At 35.2% G+C, this 13412-nt stretch overlaps 1 protein-coding gene across 3 annotated transcripts in view; it reads right to left on the reverse strand.

Annotated features, from left to right (window-relative positions):
• Nucleotides 1-13412, reverse strand: part of SNRNP48 (small nuclear ribonucleoprotein U11/U12 subunit 48) — a 51557-nt gene that overhangs the window by 34567 nt on the left and 3578 nt on the right. For all 3 annotated transcript variants that reach the window (XM_081827706.1, XM_081827707.1, XM_081827705.1), the window contains exons 2-8: nt 12608-12721; nt 12299-12359; nt 11390-11464; nt 7278-7466; nt 6717-6838; nt 3340-3428; nt 2744-2908 (exon numbers count right to left, since the gene is read on the reverse strand). In XM_081827706.1, coding sequence (XP_081683832.1) covers nt 2744-2908; nt 3340-3428; nt 6717-6838; nt 7278-7466; nt 11390-11464; nt 12299-12359; nt 12608-12721 — 815 coding nt within the window. The remainder of the gene's footprint in view (nt 1-2743; nt 2909-3339; nt 3429-6716; nt 6839-7277; nt 7467-11389; nt 11465-12298; nt 12360-12607; nt 12722-13412) is intronic.

A 13412-nucleotide genomic window follows, 5' to 3' on the forward strand; every position in this document is an offset into this window, starting at 1 on the left:
CTCAGTTTGTTTTTCAGAGTCTATCTTCTCTCATGGTTCGTCCACCCCTCCGATTTCCCACGCTTCATTCCTCCCCTCCCGCTACCTTCTTCTTCTTCTTTTTTTTTTCTTAACATATCTTGCATTATTTGTCTCAGAGGTACAGATCTGAGACTCAACAGTCTCAGTACTTTTTTTTAATTAAGTAAGCTCTACACTCAATGTGAAGCTTGAAATCATGACCCCGAGATCAAGAGTCACATGCTCTACCAACTAAGACAGCCAGAAGCCCCAAATAGTAATTTTTTTAAGAGTAAATATGGAAAATGAATCATTAAAACTAAAGGACAAAATGGGGGATAAGCAAAATGAGATTTTTTTTTTTAAATTGCATTTTAGAGTTTTGCTTTAAAATTAACTTCGACGGGGGAAATCGGAGGGGTAGACGAACCACGAGAGACGATGGACTCTGAAAAACAAACTGAGGGTTCTAGAGGGGAGGGGGGTGGGAGGATGGGTTAGCCTGGTGGTGGGTATTGAGGAGGGCACATTCTGCATGGAGCACTGGGTGTTATGCACAAACAATGAATCATGGAACGCTACATCTAAAACTAATGATGTAATGTATGGGGATTAACATAAGAATAAAAATAAATAAATAAAAAAAAAATAAAATTAACTTCGAATATATATACATGAGGACCAGAGAATTCATTCCAAATAAAATGTTAAAGTCACAGACAGAATTCAGAAATTGTCTGATATCCTTATGCTGGTTCCTATCAACTCCATATAATTCATTCCACCTCAGGCGTGGATATCAAAGATCAGCCCTGCACTTTTGAGAAGTATTTCCTACTAATACTATTTAAACTCTAAATATATCCTCTTTAAAGGCAAATTATTTCATGTTTACATTTGAGGCTGTCTAACGTATTTAAGTCAATAAAAATTGATCAGAGATGCCAAAAATTACTCAAATGGAAGAAGCATTAACAAACCAGAAAGAAGTAAAAGCACAATAATTCTGATAACTAAGTTAATTTGTGTATAATTATTACATCATTCATTATATGAATCAAAAGGGATTACAAAGCAAATACTTCATTTTTATAAGAGGACTAAATCATAGCTAGCTTTAAACCTACGAACTAAATGACAGTAAGATGAGCAAAATTAAAAAGCATTACTAATTCCTGATCACCAGTGGCCCGGAGAGGGACAAGATATCATTTGAGAAGTTGTTACTAGACAAATACTGTGCATATACTACTAAATCAGACATGGACTTGCCTTCAAGGAGCTCAGTCTAGGAGGGAGAGTAATAACTTAAGTTCAATAAAATATACATGGTGGGCAGAGTGCTGACAAAATCGGAAAGGTCAGATCTGCCTCAATGAGTGAAAAGAGGTTTCATGGAAATGACTAAGCCGGGTCTTAAAAGACCAGGCAGGCTTTAAAAAAAAATAAAAATTAGGCAGCAGAACCTGACACAGAAAGGCATAAATGTGGCCCAGGATAGATGAGGAACTGTAAGTAATTAGGCTAGCTAAAGCATAGTTCAGTATTTCATGGGGTAGTGGCAAAATACAAGGATGGGGAGCCAAGAGCCCTGATCCTGGAGGTCTTGGGAGCCATTCTCAACAATGTGGATTTTGCCCCTGAAGAATTTTAAGAGTGAAAATTCACTCAGGCAGTAAAGTAGGGATGACTCCATATGGGACAAGCTTACAGGTGGTTAGAACAATTAGGAAAACTGTCATTTCCCAGGTGGACAGCAGTAAGGATAGAGAGGAGGAGGTGCATGTAAAGGTATCTTCAGGTACAACTGATAGCAATTAGGAACTAACCAGAGGGTAGGAATAAAAAAGAAGCAACTAAAATAACTCCATGATTTCTGGCTTAGGTGGACAGATGATGGTCATCCCATTAACCAGAATAGGAATGCTGGGGAAAGAGGGTCAGTATGAAAAAGAGATAGTTCAGTTAGAGACCTAACATTGAGATCCAGGTAGATGCCCCATAAGCAGCTGGACTACTGGAATAGATCACAATTGATTTAAATTTATTATTTTAGTATTAGTTCATATCTTTCCAGCTGTCAAAACTCTTTTTTTTTTTTTAAAAGATTTTATTTATTTATTTGACAGAGACACAGCAAGAGAGGGAACACAAGCAGGGGGAGTGGGGGAGGGAGAAGCAGGCTTCCCACGGAGCAGGGAGCCCGATGAGGGGCTTGATCCTAGGGTCATGACCTGAGCCGAAGGCAGACGCCTAACGACTGAGCCACCCAGGTGCCCCTCCAGCTGTCAAAATTCTATCAGCGATGTTAACAAGGGCAAAACTGACTTGACATTAAACTTTGGATGTCTCTCTGACCCTACAGACTCTTTAACTCAGGAATTAGCAGGAGAAAGAAATGACAAGAAAAAGGAGGGAGGAAGGAGCAGAAAAAAGAGATGTAGGCAAACACCTCGCTAACAGAGTTAACTTCCTACCTAGACATTACTTCCCTATGTCCTGGCTAGGAAACAAGGAGTAAAAGAGGGAAACCCACATCGAATCAGGCATATAGAGAACTATGCCACCAGAGCTATGGTTACTTGAACTGAAATCAAATGATAAGAATTCTCATCAAAAACTTACTCTCCTTACTGTAATTTACTCTTACAATCCATTTTCTCAACATTGTCTACAACAGAAGAATCTATTTACTTTTCAAGAGTAAACAACTCAACATCAGATGATGCAGTGTTAGACTTACCTGTCTTTCCTTCTTCTCGAATCCCAGTTTTTATCCTTATCTTTATTTCTTTTTCGTTTATGTGGGCTCCTACTCCGATCCTTTCTATGTCGTGAATACTCAGCATCCAAATAACTTCCACCAGACTGCCGTGAATCTACTGAAGCTGATCGCCTTTCTTCATTCCTGAAATAGGAATGGAGAATAGGAATGGAGGAATAGGAATACAGAACAGTTAGTTTTAACCACGAGTCTCCACCAAACACACAGACAAACTAGCTTAAAGTTGAATATTCTATATCAGAACAATGATAGAGTCGATATAAATAGGTATAAACTTATATTCTATATGAGAGGGCAAAGAAATATAGCTCTTACATGTTTTACCTCTTTACTATTTCACTAATATATTTGTCTCTCCAAAATTGTCAAAGAGCAATGTCAACAGAAAAACTCTGCTATAATAATCTTGAGCAATGACAACATAGAACAACTTAAGCATTTTAATGAATTATGGTGTGCTATTATTAATGGTCTTGGAAACGCTAAAATTTAGTTAAATAATAATGTAACAGATTAAAAAGAGAATATTTTCACCGGTAAACACCATGACATACTTTTCAGCATCATCCTCTGCTCTTTCCTGCTCTTCTTGCCAATGACTACTGAGTTCTTCCATGTGCACATTTATGACATCACGAATCACCTCAGGAGAGATAAGCACCCAATTTCAGATAAGATTTTTTCAAAAAATTATATAAAGCTAGAAAAATCACTGTTAACAATCATCCAAATATTTGGATCACAGAATGGACTGTGGGACATGAGCAGTTTGGAGAACATAAAAAAGTCAATGGTCAAACTGGAATATGAATGGTAGATGAAAGTACAATAATTATTGATAAACTTGTTGGTCAATCCCTATATTGTGATTATGGTAGGAAAACTATCCCTATTCTTAAGATATACTCAGTATTTAGCGACAAAAAATCATGGGGTATGTAACTTACTCTCAAATAGTTTAGAAAAAATGAGATCAAAAGAGAAAAATGTACAGATAGAGAGCACAAATGACAAGCAAATGGGACAAAATGTTAACAACAGGTGATCTGGGTAAAGGATTTTCAATACTTTGTACTATTTTTAGTTTTGCAACTTATTTGTATATTTGAGATTATTTACAAATAAAATTTTTTTTAAATTTTATAATTAAGTCAAGACGACAAAATATGAAACATTCTAGTCACTTCACAGATACTTTCCTAAGAGACTATATAAATCCCTTACATCTAAGAGCCACTTGGAAGTTTTTTCTTTCCAATTTATCCATGCAGTCGAGCATAGGGCTGTTCAACTGGGAGGCACAGATGAAACTAAAATAGCTTACACTTCCTTCATGCCTAATTAGGAAATGTTTTAAGAAGGTACAGGGGATAACTGAATTTAAATTTAAAAAAAAAAAGGGTTCCTGGGTGGCTCAGTCAGTTAAGCGTCTGCCTTCAGCTCAGGTCATGATCCCAGGGTCCTGGGATCGAGTCCTCCATCAGGCTCTCTGCTCAGTGGCAAGTCTGCTTCTCCCTCTACCCACTCCCAACCCCCCCGCTCGTGATCTCTCTCAGATAGATAGATAGACAGACAGACAAATAGTTAGTAGGTACAGGGGACAAGGGGCAATCTCAAAGACACACACTACATAGTTCAGGACTGAGTTTCTCCCCACTTTAAGGAAACTTTCAAAGGCTCCCAAAGTAAAATGGAACAATGTCCAAAATCCTTAATAGAGCCTTTGAAACCTTTCATGATTTTACTACATCATGTAATTGAAACCAGCCTTATCTCCTACTGGATAGTTCAAAAACCCTAAGCTCTAGGCACCTTGGATTACTGATGGGTCTCTGGAAAACTCCTGCACTTTTATATATTTATATTAGGAATGCTAGCCCTTCGACCTGGAATATCCTTGTGCACCATTTCCCCTCCTCTACCATATTCTCTTGTGAAAATCTAAGACATGTGACATGAGTCACACACACACCTAAATTCCCACTCTCAGCTCTAGCACTTCCAGAGTAGCCCAACATGACTCCAGACTAGCAGTAGCTCTACATGAGCTCCACGAGGCCCGAATGTTACTGGATAGTTTCCAGGTTCACCACATAGGAAAGGGCCTATGAACAGACATTCTTTACCGTTCCTGCTTCTCCCTTTCCTTCAAATGCTATCTTCTCTATAAAGCCTATACCAATCTTATCTTTTAAAAAGAATTGCTCCTTTCTCCCACATATTTTGATCTCACTTTATTTTAGCACTTAACGCAATCTGTATTTTGAAAGATGTTTCACTTGTTAAACTATACTAAGCTCCTCGTGGGTGGGGGCTGTGTGCCATTTATCCTTACCTACCCAATAGCAGTGTTATGCATAGTAAGTATAGAAGGTAATAAATTTTTTCTAAAATTTGACAAAGTTTAGGTTCTAGTCCAAAGCAAACAAAAATTATAGAGGATATGAATGAAGCTAGAAAGAGATAAGATGTTGAAAAAGCCATGACCACAAATATGATAAATCACTGAAAGATTTGTAAACACTGAAGTTTCTACAGATGAAAGGTATTTCGCATCTGCTTCCAAAATTATCAGTGTGGAGGAAGGAGAAAGTAGGAGGTAGTGTAAGTATAAATAAAATGACAAAGCCATATGTTGATAATTGTTGAGGCTGAGTGACAGGGACAAAAGGGTTCATTAGACTATTCCATTCACTTTAGTCTATGTTTGAATATTTCCATAATAAAAACTTAACCATAAAATTGTGAAGAACACTAGCAGCAACACTTACACTTGATTATAAGGAATGAAACTAGAGAAGAAACTACTGATGAACCATCAAGTATTTGAGGGACTGTAAGAATACTTAGGTAGTTATGACATGGTCCCAGACCTCTACTGCAAGAGTTAAGTCTAGAACATATACTTTAATTGTAAAAAGAACAGCATAAGATTTAAGTACTAAGCTATGTGGTACAGAGAACATAAAAGCAATCAACCAGCGAATGGCTGGGTCAACTAGCCCCTCATGGAGACAGTGGGCCTTAAACTTATCAAGATTTAAAAGAGAAACGACAAAGAGCATTTTCAGGTGAGCAAACAACATGTCATTTGGATACAAAGACAAGAGTAAACGTGTGTAATCAGATATAGTTTAAGAGACATTCTTGACTAAACCAAAAGAAACTATCTGATAAAATGAAGCCAGATTATGGACAGTCTTAGAAAACATAGAGAGAAGTAAGAAAATAATGTGGTAAGAATTTAGAGATTCAATGAGGAAATTACGTGTAGAGTCTGGGCAAGGTAATTCATGTACCAAAAAATTCATCAGCTCTATCCACTAAAGGAAGTCTGAAAATAAGTCTAGATATAGATCAAGAGATTAATATATAAATAATTTGTGCCAGATATTTTTTAAGCCCAAATATTTAACAGAGTGCATAAAAGCATGCTAAAACTTCTGTAAGGAAAAGACAAAGGCTATCTGTTGACCAATTTCTGTGTCCACATGCATTCTCAATCAATTCTTACAACAACCCTACAAAGTCTACATAAAATGTATAAAATGAGAAATGTTGATACTTAAAATGCTCAAGTAAGTTGTTCAAGTCAAACAGCCAATGATAAACAGCAGGATCAAAACTCTAACACAGGTCTAAGGCCAAAATCTATGCTTTTATCATGATGTAATGCTACTTTCTCAAAAGCAGGTATTTTTTTAAGATTGTACAGCCTCTTTACATAAGATTTTTGTACCCTGAAAAGCCTTTGCCTGGCACAGTGGATCTGAAAGGAATGGAGCAAATACAAATCAGGTGTGGCCGCCTTGAAGATACCTTCTTTTAGATAACCTCTAAGGAACTGTGGAAATCCATACAGCAGACTTAGAAAACTTCTAAGGGAAATTTCTGTTCTCAACTAAGCTCTAAAAGATTATATAAAACTTACCTCAGTATACGATTTCTTGGTTATGTGAACATTCTTAGCTCTATAGGACTGGCGTCTTCTTTTATAATCTCTCACTTCTGCCAGGATTTCAAGGTAAGATTTTGGACTTTTTCGACTATTATCTAATAAAAGAATAAAATAAAATTATTATATCCTTGGAAGCTTTTAAATTCTTATGAATTAGCAGGAAGAAAGACCACAATCATCCCGTATTTCAACACGTTTTCCTGCATCTGAAAACATCCTAAAAATTCTATATTATAGAAATAGGCTGTTTAATATCATTCCTTTTCTCTAGCCGTTAGTTGAACCTAAGATTGTTAAGTACAAAGATTAAAGGACCAGCACAGCTGTAACAATCTTACAGAAGGAAGGTACACTTAATGTAAGCCAGAGAGCAAAATTTCATGCACGGAGTAAGTATCTTAACATGTAAGTGAATATCAGATAATGCAAAACCATCCTATTCCAATTCAAAGTGGTCTGACAACTAAATCTTAGTAACACACAAAGAATGAAATGACAATTAAGAAATATAAAATTATGACATTCGTCTCAAACCTTGATTGACTTTGGCAGCCAAGTCTACAAAAAGATCACTGTCATTTTCAATAATCTGTGAATCAGAGCGCTTTTTCTTCGTCTCCTCCATTACAAAATCATAGAGGGCAAGACGATCAGCTTGGGTTAAATCACAAACACACCGTTTGTGATTCAGAGGAACTTCAACAGGTAATGAAGAGTAAATCCCTAAAGTAAAAATAAAACCACAAGAATAAAAAATACATGAAGCATTGTGGACTTAAAATCTCCTTATCTTTAAACATGCGCTGTAATAATGCAACATTAACACAGTTGTTTTCATAGTAATCCCTTAATATACAAAATATCCATGTGATAAATGGTAAACAGTGACTTTATCCTCAATGCTATATCCACAGAAAGGATGTATTGTGGATGTTTGCTATTTTCTCCAACAATGTTAGGACAGATCCCATGAAGGCAGGCAGTAATAACCATGAGATAATTTGCTCATAAGAAAACATTCTGGGTAACAATTTTTGAAAGGCTACCAATATTATAGAAGTAGATTATTAACTTTCTTTCTGTTTATATGCTTTTCCCCATAAAAGCTGGGGGAAAATCGCTTTCAAGAGGTAATACACATTGTAGTCCCTCTGAAAATAAATTATGGAAATATGAAAAATGGGTAAAAAATGTCTTTTTTATATGAGACATCAAGTTAGGTGTTCATTATTCAAAATATACCCCACTTGTACAATGACTCAGAGCTAGGGACCAAAACACAATTACTTAAGTAGCAGAAACCCCAAACTTTCCCAGACCAGAGAGAGATTAAACTGAGACTAAATTTTTAATTTTCTGAAGAAGCATTTTGGCATAACCGAATTAATTTTAAAAGTTAACAGGAGTGCCCCCCCAAAAGTCACAGAACTTTCTAAAATCTGCTCATTAATGAAAGAAAGTAAATACAATACCTTGATATGATGTTTATTAAACACTGAAGAAAATTTTTGTTTTGAGATTCAAATTTTCTCAAAGAAATAAAAAAATTATTGTAACTGTAAATAAAGCAATTGTTTTAAAACAATTCTTTCTAGCCTTCATTATTCACTGATGCAAACAATGAACAGGAGCCACTAATGTTTCCTAGGTTACCCTAAAATAATAACTCTGGTTCACAGAACAAGATAAGATCAGTAGCTCTTCCCAGATACTTTTATTTGATAAATCTAACCTCACTGACTTCCTAGGTAAAGAGGCAAAAGAAAAATTAAAATAAGAGCAAACTATGAACTAAGCACTACAACACAAAAAAAAGAGGTGACTTTACATTTGTCTACAAATTAAGAGGAGTGCCACATTGAATATGAGTTCATGAAGAGCCATGGATAACAATACATGGTCATTTGTATTAGTCGAAGGGTTCTGAATTAGTGGAGAAGGGCTTCCTTTCAAGTCAATCAATTTCACTCTAATTCTAGTAGACAGTAGGAAAAGCCTTTTTATGCAGGCAGGTATTAAAACATTTAACTTGGTACTATAAAAATGAGTTAGCTTTGACAAGCCTAATTACTTTGAATATAGGCTATAAAAAGCTGGGAGAAAAATACAAAGATTAGAAAACACTGATACATTATAAACAAGCTCCACATAAACCTTTGCCTGTTACTTTTAGACAAAGAAATATAATTTCCTTCTTAAAATATTCTGGAGTTGTCTTTATTCATCTTAAATTTCTGTATGGTGAAGATTGATACTTAAATTCCTTGAAATTCAACTAAAATTCCAAAGACTATAATACTGTGACAGTGGTTAAGATGAAGTTTAGAAATTTGAGTGATACTTTTAAAAGGATATCATTTGCAAAAAGGATACTGCATATCTTTAAATAAGGAGTATATTCAGGTTCCTAATTCCTCTTTATACTCACCCCAATTACTGAAAAAGAAAAAGTACAGGAAAAGTTAAACAACAAACTGCATTCAAATCATTGAGAACATAGATATTTCCGACAAAAAAAAAAAAAAAAAGGATAAACACAAATAAGCTGACATTTCCATAAAAAGTAAATTTTCAAACATAAGCTTCTATATGATTTAAAAGTATATCTGAATGTGCTGTAATCATACTAAATTCTGTGATCCTCTACTTTTTTTGTAGTAGCTTTTTTAAAACTGTGGTAAAATATACATTACATAAAATGTACCATTTAACCATTTTTAAGTGTACAGCTCAGTGGCATTAAGTACATTACAGTGTTTTGCAACCATCACCTCTTTCCATCTCCAGAACTTTTTCATCACCCAAACTGAAACTCTAATCTAGCTTTTTAGTAACTCTGATCCTTTCTTTTTAGTCACCTTTGCCACGACAGAGCATCTTAAACATATGACATATAATATTAAATATTCATAAAAAGTACTGGTTCAAAGCTACAAATTCAGAATTTTACAGAGAATTCATACAGAGTCAATTTCCAAACATCATAGAAAAAGAAATTAAGGCCCATGGAGGTAAAAATGACTTGCCCAAGTCTCACAAGTGGTAAGAACAGATTAGGCCTAGAACCATTCTACTTGGGTCTCTTGAGGGTTCTTTAGTATAATGCACTGATCTTCAAATCATGGCCATGATTCAAATATATGTCATGAAACTGAAGTACAGCAAATAATACTGAAGGAAAAAGATAAACCGCTAAACATAAAATGACTGTTTATGATTAAAATTAGCATCTTGGTTATAAAATTAACCAAGGTAATTATATCTGAAAATAAGTAAGTAGATCTAATGGTTGTTTCAAGCTTTCACAAAGGTTAATGAATTGAGAATTCTATACACTGAGTGGAGACCTGGTATGAGTGATGAAATGGAAACATAAATATAACTCATCAAAAACTTATAATTTAGTACATGACAAACAAAATATTAATTAAATGGAAAATGTAAAATTGCTCATGTTAGTCATTCTTCCTTCAAAGTAAATAAATCAGTAAGATAGTAAAAGATTCTTGTTCTGGGCTATAAGATCTTAAAATGTCTAGACAAAAGTGGGCCACAAAAATAAGGTCCATTGAGAAACTGTAGAACTCTATACAAGATGAAAAAAAGTTTTAAAAAGAGGGTCACAGATCATATAACAAAATTCTCAAGGTAAATCTTAATTTAAGAGAGTGCCAAAACAAAATAAAAGTTCCTCTTAACTTTCTACTGAAGGAACTATTTATTCAAAGTAATTCTTTGCTTTTGTAAAGAACTAAACTCAAGGTCCAAATCTACCTTATTACTTAGCCATATAAATAAAAAAAACCTTGAGAACATTCTCTAAATTACATATATAAAATTCTCACCCATTTCATTATCTTTATATCGCTTTCTATACATTAACGTGCTTAGAAATTAAATTGCTTAGACATAAGCAGCCAATTATTAGAGCCCGGGCTAGTTTAGCATTAATTATCTCCGTTACCCCAAACAACAATACAAGACAGTTTTATACTACAGACAAGGAAACAAAACCCCTCAGAAAAACTGTCATTTGTACCAGGCCAAGCAACTAGTTTCTTTCTTTAAAGGAGGCTTACACAAACCAGAACAAAGAACAGTACTAATAATAGCAAGCAGTGAGTAGGTACAAATTTGAAGTTTGTGGTATTCTTCGACTTAATTATAACAGAGATAATAATGAATATATTTGATCAGTGATTCCTAGTCCATAAATTCCACTGAAATGTAGTTTCTATCAGAAAACAGAATAACTCAGTTCAGAGTATGTACCAAATCCAAAATTTGGTTCTCAATCCAGTGTGGCTATTACTAAGCCCCTAGCAAAGAAGTGTGAATCCATTTTTGTGTGCCTCTATTTCTTCGCCTAATATGGAAGGGAAAATAGTTGTCCAGCCTATGTCAATGCTTTATGAAAGAGAAATGAATACATAAAAGAGCTATGAAGAAAGAATCTCTGCTGTATTTGAGCAGAAAATATCTACCAAATGAAGCTGACACCAAACACATTGGTCTAGTGTTAAATATAAAATGTAACTTTTCCCATGCAACTGTTTCCACAAGATTTTTTTAAAAATTAGTAACAAATGCTTATGGGACAAAAATAGTTTAAATCATTAATTAGCTCAAACTATGATGCCACTTACTTTGACTATAACAATCACCATCTTTTCCAACTGCAGTTCTAGCCTGTTTAATTATCTGGAATTGTGAGTCCTTATCTGTCAAAAAAAAGCACCCATAAATACAATATGAATCATCAGTGTCCACAATCAAATTATTAACTTGTTTCCAATCCAAGCTCTTTGGGCACACTGACAAACCTCCAGAATCTGAAAAGTGGAAAAAACCTACACTGCTGCCTAGGTAATCTGAATGCAGAATTCTTTCAGATCTAGCTAGAACCCAGTAAGTAACTAGATTTCAGGTAGTTTAGAAAACATTATCATCAGGCATGCTGCAGTAGCTGCTGCAAATTTTAGCAACTAATAACAGCTACCATGTTTTGAATCCAGCTAAGTGTCAGGGACTATCCTAAGCATTTTACATATACTATATCATTTAATCCTCACAAAGGTGCTATTATCATCATCCCCCATTTTACGAAGAAATTTAAGCAACAAAAAGGTATAACTACTTGCTAAAAGTCACAAATCTACTAGTGACAAAACCAGGAGTTGAATCAGGGCATTGATTCCAGAGCCTGGAATTTTAACCTCCACATATGCTGTGAACACTTGGAACACATTTCCATCCTCAGTTTGCAAACTGTGTTGTATGGCCAGATTTTTGTTATATTCAAGAAAGAAGGTATCTGTCTTACTGTACAAAGCTTTGGAGGGTTTTCACTGCCTATTAATGTAAGCCTGGTCTCTAAATTCCAGATTAAGCAAACTAGTTTCACTGTACATTAATTAATCCTACATTCTCTTAAGGTACGAAATGTCTTTCTTAATCACAAGCACACTTATAAAGTCCATTCTTTTGATAATTCAAAAATGAAATATCAATGCCTATACTATTTTTAAATGATAATCTATTAAATTAATACTTACTCAGAGTAATTGAAGGTATCTTCACATTCTCATAGAAAAAATCAGAATTATACATTTGATCCTAAACAGTAAAAACAAAAAGTTAGTATTCGTAACCAATAATTGACTATTTTAAGATTTGACATGAACCAACAAGAGATTACTATCACTTAAATATTTCTTACAAAAATTTGCGCAATTAGGCAAATACCATTCTACCTCACAAATGACTAGTATTTTATATCAGAAAACTTTACACTATACCTTCCAAATATTCTGAATTTATTCACGCATGAATTACATGACATATACATCATAAATTTATGGTACCTCTTCTTCTTTGGTATAGCCCAGTTTCCTCAATCTGCAAGACACCATGTGCTTTGCTAAAGATGATTTAGGCATGTGATGATTGGAATCATAGGGACATATCACAACTTCATCCTATAAAAAAGAAAGAGAAGCAAAGAAAAAAGAAACATTTGTTTTTTAAAAGATTTATTTATGTGAGAGAGAGAAAGACAGCACATGTGCAGGGCAGAGGGAGAGAATCTCAAGCAAACTCCCTGCTGAGCACTGAACCCAGGTGGGTCTGGCCCCCAAGACCCATGAGATCCTGAGCTGAAGCGAAACCAAGAGTCAGACACTTAACCAACTGAGCCACCCAGGCACCCCACGGGAACATAATATTCAAATGATTATACCATTAAATGTTTACTACTTGATTAAGTAGTACTAGCCATTTATCTCCTTTCTGGAGGCCTCTTTCCCAACCCCGTGTGATGTACGTGCAAATTAAAACAAAAAAAAACAAAAAACTTCCCTCAATCTCTCTCTCTCCTTTATAGTCCCCTCTCCACCGCTTCAAAGCCCAACACTTTAAAAGATTTGTTTACAAACTACCAGTCAGTAGGTCACTAACAATCTTCTTGCTAAAGAAAATGTGTCAGGGGCGCCTGGGTGGCTCAGTCGTTAAGCGTCTGCCTTCGGCTCAGGTCATGATCCCAGGGTCCTGGGATCGAGCCCCACATCGGGCTCCCTGCTCGGCGGGAAGCCTGCTTCTCCCTCTCCCACTCCCCCTGCTTGTGTTCCTGCTCTCGCTATCTCTCTCTCTGTCAAATAAATAAATAAAATC

The sequence above is a fragment of the Leptonychotes weddellii genome, chromosome 8 (assembly GCF_054177405.1).
Source record: "Leptonychotes weddellii isolate Sample4059 chromosome 8, ASM5417740v2, whole genome shotgun sequence".
NCBI classification, from domain to species: domain Eukaryota; kingdom Metazoa; phylum Chordata; class Mammalia; order Carnivora; family Phocidae; genus Leptonychotes; species Leptonychotes weddellii.